Consider the following 13,159-nt stretch of genomic DNA (forward strand, 5'->3'; position numbering starts at 1 on the left):
TTTCCCTAAGCTAAATTTGCAGCTTCAAGAGAAAGCTCAACCTGGAAAAGAAAATGAAAATGGTTGGATCAAGCTTAAGCTCACTATTAACTGATCATATGCTATAATCGAAATCGTAAACAATGAGATCAACCCGTGCATAACTGTCTCAAGTACAAGGTAAGATACAAACACAGGTTAAGCTCGCTATTAACTGATCATATGCTATAAACAAAATCGCAATAGAAATACTTTGTAGCTGTGTGGTGAAGACTAAGAGCAGTTTCGCAGTTGCCATGTTCTTGTTGCCAACTTTTCGAACGTATGATGAGACCACCAACAGAAGATGTATAATATGGGTATGTCCTTCGTGCCAAGTGTACTGTACTACTGTTTCTATAGAAACAAAAGAAGCCTGACTTATAAAAAAAATTAAAATTGCCTGTATTTTTTGGAATGGAGGAGTTGGAAACAAAGAAATCAATAGAGGAAAAGGAGATGCTTTTTTTCACTGTTTTGTAACCAAAACCTTGACCGTTTTGACGTACATGACCATTTTTCAGTGTGAATTAGTCATTAGAAGCTACGATAACATGAGAAACAAACTAAAACCTCCAGATTAAATACTTTCTTTATCACTAAACTTCAACATGGTTAGCTGATGGGCGGAATGAATTGAATACACATTTTAAACTATACAAACATCTACATGTTTCTGTGTCTCACAAATCCGTTGTAGTCTAGCTGGTTAGGATACTCGGCTCTCACCCGAGAGACCCGGGTTCGAGTCGCGGCAACGGAATCTTTTTTTTGTCATTTGCTCACACGAAATTACTAAAACACCCCCTAGTAGAGGCCCCGAGACTCGCTGCATCCTTGGGGTTACGTACGTAATTGTACACGGGCATGGTAGGATTTAGGGTTTCGTTACAAAGCTGCTGCTCCTTCCACCGCCGCCGCACGCCCCGCGCTGCTGGACCCTCTCACCTCCTTCGCCGTCGTCTAACAGATCTTCCCATGGTGAGCTCGCCGCCCGGAGATGCTTTGCACTTAGCGCCATCTAGTTCTGTTTTTCTTTGCCCACCGAATCGTTCGTTCCTCGCGCGTGCGCGGTTCTGACGATGTGTGCTGGTTTCTTTTTGGGTGCCTGCGATCTCAGGCGTCGGAGAAGAAGCAGTCGAACCCGATGCGGGAGATCAAGGTCCAGAAGCTCGTGCTCAACATCTCCGTCGGCGAGAGCGGTGATCGCCTCACCCGTGCCGCCAAGGTGTATATGCGGAATATGCCCATTCCCCAGATTAGTTCCGTTTCTTCTGTTCGTTCTGTGCTTGTGTGACCTAGAGCAAGTGTGTTTGCATCGCATCTAGTTGTGCTCCACTAGTCCACTTTTTGTTTTTTTGGGTGAGAATCAGTTCTGGACTGTAGCTTAATCTCACCTCCTTAAGCTGTCCAATCTCTTATTGTTGTTGGCACCACTTATAAATTGTGTCATCCGAATGTTAATTAGTACGAGTAGTATGATTGCTTTCGACATCAGCTGTGGTTAGTTATTGTTCCCATAATTTCAGTTAGAGACTGATGAATCGCGCCAATTTTGCTTTTATTTATTAGTGCTAAAATGAGGCTTTAGTTCTTTGTCGCCTGTTTATAGTATTAGTGTTCACACTGAACAGTTGCTCTAACCTCCGCTGGTTGTTTATTAGGTGCTGGAGCAGCTGAGTGGCCAGTCACCGGTGTTCTCCAAGGGTAATTTTCTTAAACCTGACAATATCAGTGTGGTGTGTGGTCCTGGATTTATGATGGTCATAGCAACTATGATGTGACATTGCAGCAAGGTACACTGTGAGGTCGTTTGGGATCCGGCGTAATGAGAAGATCGCGTGCTATGTGACGGTGCGGGGTGAGAAGGCAATGCAGCTGCTGGAGAGTGGCCTGAAGGTGAAGGAGTACGAGCTGCTGAGGAGGAACTTCAGTGAGACTGGCTGCTTTGGATTTGGTATCCAAGAGCACATTGATCTTGGCATCAAGTAAGATGATCTCATCTCTTATACTAAATAATTTGAATGTGGTATGTTTGTTTCTGTGAATGGATGCTTTTATGATGGGCACTGTTGCTTGCTGTTGTTTGCCTGCAAGCTGGGGAAAAGATATGTAACTCTGTATTCATATACACTATGGCTCACTACGTACTAGGATAGCTTAAGGCTAAGTGCTTAACACAGTTTTAGGAATTGAGACTGCGGATTGGCTGTAAGATAGCTTTTGGGCAGCCTTTTCCATTTGCTGATATACTAATATGTCTGAGTCATAAGAATTCATGTTTGTTGTTCATTGCAGTAATAATTTTCTGTCAAGAAAATTCAGATCAAATGGAGCTTCTAATTGATTATCTTTTTGGTCTTTATGATAGCCTTGCAATTTGTTTCTGTATCAAATATCCAAGTCACTTTTAGTCTTTTAGTTGTGACATCCAAAATTCTTCCATGTAGCTGCAGCAATTAAAACAAGACATTTAGTTCCTATGTGGGTTTGTCTCAGTCAAGTTTTTATTTCTCAAAAAACTGCTTACTGTTGAATTTAGTCTAGTGTGGGTTTGTAAAAGAGTTGCCGTGTTATGCTTGAGCCTCCTTTGCACTCGATTCTGTAACTGGTTTATTTGCACGGTCAGAACCAAACATATTTTATTGTGTTGTCCATTATTTAAGAAGCTATTTTATTTTGTTTGTTTGAGAATATTGTACTGATGTTTTCTGTAGTGTATACATATGCGGGCATTGTGTTTTTGGCTATTTCCTTCCTCATTTAAGGATTTTGGGATTTTGGAATACATCATTAATACCCTGCCACAGTATATATTCCTCTTTTTTCGAGTCCTTGTTATAGCTTATGCTGAGTGATGTGCTGCATTTTGTTAATGATCGGTAACCTTCCTCTTTGCTGCATTTTGTAAGGTATGACCCATCTACTGGTATCTACGGCATGGACTTCTACGTCGTCCTTGAGCGTGCCGGGTACCGTGTCGCACGTCGCCGCAGGTGCAAGTCCCGTGTTGGGATCCAGCACAGGGTCACCAAGGAGGATGCCATGAAGTGGTTCCAGGTCAAGTACGAGGGTGTGATCCTCAACAAGGCCCAAGCCAACACCTCCTAAGCATCACCATAAGATATTAGACCCTCTTTTTAGTGCTTCGTGTTAATGAAGTGTTTGTGGCAGTGGGATTTGTATTAGAAGAAAAATCGGATGCATTATCAGTTTTGCCCTGTACTGGTCCTACTGGAGTTGGATCCATGTTTTTGTGTGCGCCCTATCTTAAAAACTTTTATTGAACAGTTTGGCAAATGGGCTTTGCATTTTGGTTGACTTGGCAAATTATTGGCCAGGTTTGGCATATACGCCAACCGTGTATTGCACTTGACATCGTGTAGTCCCGCGCGTTTTTCTTCCCCGTGCGTGGTTCTCCTGACGCTGCTGTTTTGGGTTTTGCCAACTCAATTTTTAGATAGCGCGCGAAGAAAGATGCGCGACCAAGTTGACGATGCGAAGAGAATTTTTGCTTGAAAAAATAACTGCTAGGTACATGCTTTGGGTTTTGTCAACTCAATTTTATCAAACCATTAGAGGTAATTTTTTTTCTTCTCCCCATATTGATTTGAGACTTGGTAAATTTCATGTTTTGCCAAATATAAAATGTAAAAGGTTGAAGATGCTCTTAGATGGTGGTTTGAATGGGAGTTCTAGTATAATAATAGAATGAATTTTCAGAGTAGGCAACGTTTGGATGGTTTGGTAGCTCGCTCCTATGCAAGCAGCTCCAAGATAACAAGGCTGAGTATCCTACGAGTTCAAATGCAAAAACTCATATTAAAGCAAAGGCCACTGTCTCTCGTAGTTTTGTATCTAAGGGAGATTCGACCATTGCTAGGAAATATTTAGATGCACACATTATTAGGCCTTGGTGTTGGCTTAGGCCTTGTTTAGTTTGCCACCCAAAAAATTTTCATGCATTCCATCAAATCTTTGGACACATGCATGTAACATTTAATGTAGATAAAAAAATAAACTAATTACACAGTTTGGTTGAAAATCATGAGACAAATCTTTTAAGCCTAGTTAATCTATGATTAGCCATAAGTGCTACATTAACCCACATGTGCTAATGACAGATTATTTATGCTTAATAGATTTGTCTTGCAGTTTCCAGACGAGCTATGTAATTTGTTTTTTATTAATTTCTAAAAACTCCTCCCGATATCCTTCCGACACATCCGATGTGACACCCAAAAATTTTTCATCTCCAATCTAAACAGGGCCTAAGTCAGGTAAAGTCATAAAAGGTAAATGAATCCCTGGTACCACAAATGGACAAGTGCTACCAACTAATGTTTTAAATAGCGGGCTATAGAAAATAGCGTCTTCCTATCCCAAATGATATTTGCACTATAGCGGTTGCTGTACACAGCAGCGTGCTGTAGCTATCCACGCTATAGCGCGCTATTTATTTGGAAACAGATAAAATATATAATAGACAGTAACAAGTTCAAACAGCCATCATATTTCACAATCACAAATCACAAATCATAGGTGTTTCACAGTTTAAATGTTTAATACATAACTAACTCATAAGCATAATGTATGACTGTATAGTGCATAACCACAAGTGCATAAGCACAACACAACAAATAAGTGCATGACAACATGATCACAGATAAACAGCAATAGCGCGCAAATAGCGATGCTACGGCGCTATTTCAGTTTAGTGGCGCTAGCTATAGCGCGCTATAGCGCCAATAGTGCTGATAGCGTAAAAATGAGGTATAGCTTCGCGTCGATTTATTCTGGCCGCTATAGCGGCGCTATAGCGCGAAAATAGCGCGCCATTTAAAACATTGATATAACTAAGATGTTTGAAAGTCATCTAACATGCGTACTGGGATGAAAAGGACCGACTTTTCCGACCACAAAGGTTGCAATCCAGCACAGCTGCTTGACCATGTCTTCACCTTACTTTGTAAGGGTCTGTTTAGATTGGAGATGAAAATTTTTTGGGTGTCACATCGGATGTGTCGGAAGATGTCGGGAGGGGTTTTTAGATACTAATAAAAAAACAAATTACATAGCTCGTTAGGAAACTGAAAGACAAATCTACTAAGTATAATTAATCTGTCATTAGCACATATGAGTTACTGTAGCACTTAAGGCTAATAATGGAGTAACTAGGCTTAAAAGATTCGTCTCGCGATTTTCAACCAAACTGTGTAATTAGTTTATTTTTTATGTACATTTAATGTTTCATGCATGTGTCTAAAGATTCGATGGAATGGATGAAAAAATTTTAGGTAGGGAACTAAACAGGGCCTAAGATAAATCACTTAACATCTTAAACCAGATGACAGCTGGTGTACCCACACCGAATATTAAAAACACAAACCGAGCCATGGTCCTCTCTTGCATATCAGCAGTTTCCATACGGTGCCTGACCATGTGAATAGGGTATGTGGCCCTGTTGAAATTAAGGAGGGAACATTGCACTTGTTCAAATTATAGTAAGCAAAAATGTACATATACAAGCAACAAAAACTTGATATGATAAAAACAAGTTAGGCATAATGATGATGAATCATGATTGTTTTCACATAGACCTAACAGGGATTACTACTCCGCGGTGATTCTCCTTCAATATTGATAGTCTCACCTAGTTTAAAACTCTTTCAATAACAGATGAGTGCTAGTGCACAGTATGTATACTGCCCTTGAAATAAGCACTATATGTATCAAAGTTGTAGCATATTCAAGGATGCCATAAGTATGAGTGACAACCTATCTTTTTAGATAACGGAATGGTCCCAGCCTCTACATCGTTTGACGACATACACAGCTGACGAGTGATAATGTACGTACCAAATCATCAAAAACAAAAACAAAAACAAAACAAAAAACAAAAGGTATGGATATGCAAAGAAACTCAAGCCTGAAATTTCAATTGTGCGTAAACAACCAACAATGCTATATATCATATTCTTGTGAGCTCACCTCTGCCACCACATGCGCATACCACTCACAGCTTTGCCTGTTGTCTCCCTAACATCAGTCGAGAAATGCCGACAGTCCTGCAACAAGGCAATCTAAGTTCAAAAGACTTCTCCACGAATATAACAATCATGTCTACCATAAACCATCATACTTGCATCTATTCCTCAAGCTTTATTTTGCTGCTTAACTTAGAATGCAAAATACAACAGAAGTTGTATTTAATACAAATCAAACTCATTTCTGTGTCACATTATTGCTGAGTAAAACTTTTTACAAAACGAAGACAAACAAACAAGGGAGATGGGAGAAGGACGGTTTGTTGTACCCTGTTTCATGGGGTGGTTAATGATGTGAGGTTGATAAGATAGTAACTTGAAACAACAGCATTAGGCAGTCACCGAGTTACTGAGTTACGGTTCCTAAGTGGCAAACACAACTCAACTTCCCATGCCAACCAAAGTGTGTCCATTGCTAAAAGTGTCAACTACAATGGACGTGGAAGTAATGAAGGACTACAAAATTAAGGATGCACCGACAACATTCAACTAGATATTATAGTAGGCCAACTTCACCACATCTATGTGATTTGTAAGAAAATGACCACACTGCGGGAGAGAACTCCCTCACGGTCTCAAATAAATAAATAAATAAATAAATAAATAAAGAGTAAATTGGACGGCCGGTCCGTATTACGTGGTTTTAATCTAGGTCTCCAAACTATGAAATCGTTCGTCTGACTCCTTAATGTATTTAGGTGATCTCATCTAGGTCCCTAAACTACGAAATCGTACGTCTGACTCCTTAATGTATTTAAGTGATCTCATGTAGGTCCAAAATACATATAAGGAGGGTTAGGAGCTGACATGATCATCCACATGGATATGACTTAAGCACATGATCTCTGATTTAAGTCCACGCGTGCAGCCGCTGGCTCGTCCCTACTCACCATCACAGCGCCCACGGCATACGATCTGGTCATGTAGACGGCAATGACTTAAATACATATATTATGTTTTTAAAACGTTGTTGAGTATTTACTAAATTTTTTAACCAAAAAACAAAATTGCTTTCAAAACCACCTCAAACTAGGCCTAGGAGGAAATTTGAATGGTTTTGAGAGCTCATGAGGTAATCTGGTTCTAGAGTTTAGGGAGAAAAATCATACTACATCGATAGTTTAGGGAAGTAAAATGATCTTTTTCCCATGGAAAAAAGATCAACACAAAATAGATTAGGATTCCATGGCCAAAGAGAATTGTTGGATGTCATCGTTTATGGTTGTCCAAGATAAGGCCTTTCTCCTCACGACACCCCCAAATATCTTCCTTATGACCACCCAAGCCTGCCTTGCTGAGCGGCGAGTAGCTGTGAAGGAGGAGAGAGAGAACATGTGGTACGATAGGAGAAGAGAGGAGGAGGAGGAGGAGGAGGGAGAGATGTAGGTGAGAATAAGGGCATGAGCGTGGGTGTATGTGTTAAACGTCCGCGCACCCATAAAGTGTCCTTTGCCTCGATGATATTCTCAAACACAAGTACACGGATAGATGGGAGTGAGAGCTCTGTAGCGTCGAGTGGCAGGGCAGCTCTCCCTCGGCAGATGAAAATGAGCGGTTGCTACTGGCACTGGTCGGTCTACCTGACCGTCCGTTATCCACTCTGCCGAGGGAGCACTGCACTGTCATTCGTGAGCCCCACGCGCGTTCCCGTTCGCTCGCTGCCCAAGCTTCTGTGGCCATACGTTTTTGTGTTGTGCGTCCTAGGCCTTGTTTAGTTACCCAAAAATTTTGCAAAATTTTTCAGATTCCCCGTCACATCGAATCTTTAGACGTATGTATGGAGTATTAAATATAGATGAAAATAAAAACTAATTGCACAGTTTGGTCGGAATTGACGAGACAAATCTTTTAAGCCTAGTTAGTCCATAATTGGACAATATTTATCAAATACAAACGAAAGTGCTACTATTCACATTTTGCAAAATTTTTTGGAAGTAAACAAGGCCCTAGTTGGTGTATGTGCGGTGCAACACATTTATAGCCCCTACGCTGCCCGGCAACATACTACGTGCTCGATCAGGTATAAGAATAAGAAATAAGATAGCTGATGATCTGGATGGATGGATATGCCAAGAGAATAATGCAAGCCGAAGAACGAGCTAGGTGTATTCCTGCGGAGCTTCCTTCTTCCATCGCAGCAGCAGCATGCGTACGTACGCGTCTGTTCAATCCAGTGGCGGATCTAGGATTTTAATCATGAGGGTACGAACGAAAATGATAGTTCATCTATATGGACATAACATAATTAGATCACTAAACGGTGATAAAATAGTTGTGAATATAGAGTGTTAAGGTTGTTATATAAGCTGAGTAAACTAGTAATTATGTATAACAATGTATTATATATATATATATATATATTTTCTTTTTATTAAAGATTATACATATTAAATGTTTTTCAAAAAAATTTGAGGAGACAGCTGTCCCCCCATGCTACTACTCTAGAACCGCCCCTAACCTGCAAACTTGCAAAGCGTACTCCCTCCATCCCAAAATTATCATCATTTACGCTTCTCAAGAAATAATTTTGACTACATATATTAAAAAATATTATTATTTATGGTACATAATTAGTACTGTTAAAAAGATCTTTAAGTCTAGTTTTTTTTAACAAATTTATTTTGGGATATAAATATTGCACATATTTTTTTTATAAATTAGGTTAAACTCGTGACATGAAAATCTAAAACGACACTTAATTTGGAACGGAGCGAGTAGTACGAGAAGTCCTCTCGTTGGTGGGATCTTCAATTGGAACAACATTCCTGAAGGTACAGATTACACGGCTACCACACTCGGCAAAGAAAACAACGATTCTGCTAATTGGAATTGGAGGGGGCATTGCTACCCGATACTTGCAGCTATTTTTGCCATCATAAGATGCAAACAAAATGAAGAGGAAGCTGATGAGGATGAGTTTTCTGACCTACCTGGAATGCCAGCAAGGTTCACTTTTCAATCACTCCAAGTAGCAACAAAAGATTTCAGCAGTAAGATTGGGGAAGGAGGATTCGGCTCTGTCTTCAAGGGAGACTTAGGCAATCGACTGGTTGCAGTAAAACATTTGCATCAAGCAGTTCAAGGAACAAAAGAATTCCTTGCTGAAGTCCAGACAATTGGCAGCCTTCATCACATCAATCTGGTAAGGCTAATTGGTTTCTGCACAGACAAATCAAACATGCTATTAGTCTATGAGTACATGTCAAAAGGATCTCTAGATAAGTGGATCTACTGTGGAGATAACAAAGCTCCACTTGAATGGCACACAAGATGCAAGATTATAACTAACGTAGCCAAGGGCCTATCTTATCTTCATGAGGACTGTAGGCAGAGAATTGCTCACCTTGACATCAAGCCACAGAATATCCTCTTAGATGACAACTTTAATGCTAAAGTTGCTGATTTTGGGCTATCTAAACTAATAGAAAGGGATCAGAGCAGTGTAATTACCAGAATGAGGGGCACACCTGGATACATGGCGCCTGAGTGGTTAACATCGAAAATCACCGAGAAGGTTGATGTATATAGCTTTGGTATAGTGCTCATGGAAATCATCTGTGGAAGAAAAAACCTAGACTACTCACAACCTGAAGATAGCATTCAGCTCATCAGCTTGCTGCAGGATAAGGCGAAGAATGGCAAGTTGGAGGAAATGATCGACAGAAACAGTGAAGACATGCGTATACACAAGGAAGAAGTGATTGAGATGATGAATCTTGCAATTTGGTGTCTACAGAGTGACAGCAGTAGAAGGCCTGCCATGTCATTGGTGGTGAAGGTCATGGAAGGAGAAAGGCAAGTGGAACCAAACTTAGAGATAACTTCTTTGATCTAAGTGCTTTGATGAACGCTGTTCCAGTTGGAGAGGCCAATTTGTCAACTCTACGGCCTTGTTTACTTCCCAGAAAATTTTGCAAAATGTTTCACATTCTCCGTCACATCGAATCTTTAGACGCATGCATGGAATATTAAATATAGACGAAAATAAAAACTAATTACACAGTTTGGTCGAAATTGACGAGACGAATCTTTTGAGCCTAGTTAGTGCATGATTGGATAATATTTGTCAAATACAAACGAAAGTGCTACAGTACCTGTTTTGCAAAAAATTTTGGAACTAAACAAGGTCTACCTATAGCGTCAGAACTTTCTTCACCGAGGTGAAGATATGGAAGTAATGGCAAAAAGTTATCGATCCTGCAATTTATTGAAGTTAAGTCAATGTTGTAGAAAGCAGGAAATTATTGATAGTTTGTTTATTAAGAACCATATTAATTGTAATAGTAAGGCCTTGTTTACTTCCAAAAAATTTTGTAAAATAGGAATAGTAGCACTTTCGTTTGTATTTGATAAATATTGTCCAATTATAGACTAACTAGGCTCAAAAGATTCGTCTCGTCAGTTTCGACCAAACTGTGCAATTAGTTTTTATTTTCATCTATATTTAATATTCCATGCATACGTCTAAAGATTCGATGTGACAGAGAATCTGAAAAATTTTGCAAAATTTTTGGAGAACTAAACAAGGCCTAAGATAGTAATTTGTTAAAGCTAGTGGCTTTAGTGTTTACACTGTAACTAATTTTTTTCGGTGAAATTTTGCTGAAATTTTACGAATTTCGGCAATTTCGGTGGTGGCCGAAAGAAAAATCCGAAATTTCATTATATGCTAGTACGTGTGCTATATAACTTTTTTTCTCAATCACGCAAAAGGCTTGCGCGTATTTTCATTAAGTAGAGAAAGGTGTTTCAATTACAAGTGGGGCGGTTTGAATTAACATGAACGTCCAGCCCCCCTTACAGTAGACTTAAGCTATTACTCGCTGAAATAGCCTCCCTAGGTGCTTGGCACCGGCCGTGATCCATAGCTCTGCTTGATGCTTGATCAGTGCCTTGAGCGCGTCTAGCTGAGTTGTTGCTCCGCGGAAGCACCTTGCGTTACGTTCCTTCCATAACTCCCATGCTATTAGTGCAAACATGGTGTCCGCTCCCTTGGCGTAGGCTGTCGGCCACAACACCCGCCAGGTTTCCCACCACTCTACCATGGTCCCATCCGGCTGATGCTGCACCTGACCTCCCAGAGCCGCCGCTGCTTCGACCCAAAGTTGTCGCGCGAAGGGGCATTAGATGATGATGTGGTCGATCGTTTCTGCCTGCTGGTCACACAGGAAGCAGGCGTCATGAGCTTCTTGTCCGTGGCGACGGCGTCTATCCGCTGTCCAGTGGCGCCTGTGCAAGGTCAGCCAGAGGAATAGCTTGACGCGCAGCGGCGCCCACACTTCCCAGACTCGCACGCAGCCCGGGATGGAGTGCGAGCCGATGTGCAGCGTCTGGTATGCCGACCTGACGGAGAAGCTCCCGTCTGGACTCCATCGCCATACCAGGAGGTCCGGGTCGTCGTTGAGATCGACATCGCGGATTGCGTGCCAGACCCGCAGGTACTCTGCTGCCGCTGGAATGGTGATCCCGCCAGAGATGGTCTGCAACCCAGTGACGTTCAGGCAGAGCCTCCGCAACGATAAACCGGTTGACGACGCGCTTGGGAACAAATTTCATTAGCGTCGGTGCCATGGCCCTGATAGAGACCCCTCTGATCCAGCTATCTAGCCAGAACAAGGTTCCTTGCCAGTTCCCGACGATCGTCCTTGTGGAGGCCCTGAAGAAATCCGCCGCCTCCATGGACTACTTCAGTGGCAGCGCTGCCCACGCCCTCTCTGCGTCGTTGCGTTGCAACCAGAGCCATTTGGCTTGAAACGCGGTGTTCACGAGCTTCAGGTCAGGGATTTCGAGCCCCCCTAGCTCTTTTGGTCTTGTGCACGTTTTCCAGGCCACCATGCATTTACCGCGGGCATTGCCGTCCTTGCCACTCCAAAGGAATCGGCGACAAATCCTGTCGATCTCCGCTCTAGCCCACGGCGGCAGTCCGTCTGCAAGCATGCAATAGATCAGAATGGCCGATAGCACGAACTTCACCCAAATCAATCGGCCGCTTTCGCCATCAGTGGCCCATGGCAAGCAGGCAGTCTAGGCTCGACGGCGTCAATAGTGCGCCGGATTTGCTCCTTTGGCAGTTTAGTTGTACAGAGAGGCAGACCCAAGTATCTGATTGGGAAGGCCACGATCTGACAGCCAAGGATCTGCTGCAGCTCCGGCATTATTCCTTCGGCACCGAAAAAGTTCGTGATCGAGCATTTGGCCATGTTGGTCGCCAAGCTCGAAACCTCCTCAAAGATCTAGAGGATCCCTTTGATCGCCGTTGCCTCATTGACATACGAGAACGCGAACAGAATGACGTCGTCCGCGTACAAGCTGCACTGGAATCTGATCCTCCCGTCGGCAAGGTTTCGGAGAACCCCGTCCTCCCGTGCTGCGTTGAACAGTCGGCGAGCACCTCCATGGCGCAAATGAACAGCATGGGGGATAGTGAATCACCTTGGCGAACATGGAGGTGCGTCATGGAGGCAGTGGTGCATCTTTTAGGCGCTGGATAACAACACTGATATCCACTGCTGCACTCTAGTGTGGTGCGTCTTTATTTCAGTAGTTAATCTTATTTGTTTCGCTGAAATTAGACTTATGCTTTATTTATTTCGTTGAAATTAGACTTATGCTGATACTGAAAAGTAGTGTCCGCTGAGCGAACATGAATTGAAAGACATTGTGCTAAAATAAAAAATAATTACTTTCTGTGTGTCAAGAGCTACCGGTTTCTTGTGCTAATAATTCTATTTACCTTTTTTTTTTGTAAATGTGCTCTTTCTTATATGTAATATCAATATGTAGAACTCCATGACGCTCTTCTTCTTATATGATAGTACATAGCAATGCTCCTGCTAATTTTTCTAAAACATAAAAATAGCTAGTTACTCCCTCTATTCTGGATTGTAAATTGTCCTAACTTTTCTAGTGTCTTGATATAATGTATATATCGATATATAGTAAAAACTATGTTCCTAGAAAAAAGAGAATTACTCATAACTTGGAACTGAGGACGTATTACTCGAAACAAATTTTTTTCCTTGATCTTTCATGGTACACAATTTTTTTCCGGGGGTTTCAAGATACAAACTATCAATGATCTTTCATGGCCCAAC

General features: G+C 41.6%; 2 protein-coding genes and 1 non-coding gene across 3 annotated transcripts; all 3 read left to right on the forward strand.

Annotated features, from left to right (window-relative positions):
• Nucleotides 709-781, forward strand: TRNAE-CUC. Its single transcript has one exon. It is a non-coding gene; the product is annotated as a tRNA-Glu (tRNA).
• On the forward strand, nt 717-3,369 carry LOC8084319 (60S ribosomal protein L11). Its single transcript, XM_002454929.2, has 5 exons — nt 717-999; nt 1,139-1,246; nt 1,683-1,725; nt 1,811-2,006; nt 2,931-3,369. The coding sequence occupies exons 1-5, from the start codon at nt 886-888 to the stop codon at nt 3,127-3,129; spliced, it is 660 nt and encodes a 219-aa protein (XP_002454974.2). The 5' UTR covers nt 717-885; the 3' UTR covers nt 3,130-3,369.
• LOC8080499 (G-type lectin S-receptor-like serine/threonine-protein kinase SD2-5) lies at nt 8,956-9,900 on the forward strand. The gene has a single exon (XM_002454930.2). The coding sequence runs from the start codon at nt 9,001-9,003 to the stop codon at nt 9,898-9,900; it is 900 nt and encodes a 299-aa protein (XP_002454975.2). The 5' UTR covers nt 8,956-9,000.

The sequence above is a fragment of the Sorghum bicolor genome, chromosome 3 (assembly GCF_000003195.3).
Source record: "Sorghum bicolor cultivar BTx623 chromosome 3, Sorghum_bicolor_NCBIv3, whole genome shotgun sequence".
In the NCBI taxonomy this organism is placed as follows: Eukaryota; Viridiplantae; Streptophyta; class Magnoliopsida; order Poales; family Poaceae; genus Sorghum; species Sorghum bicolor.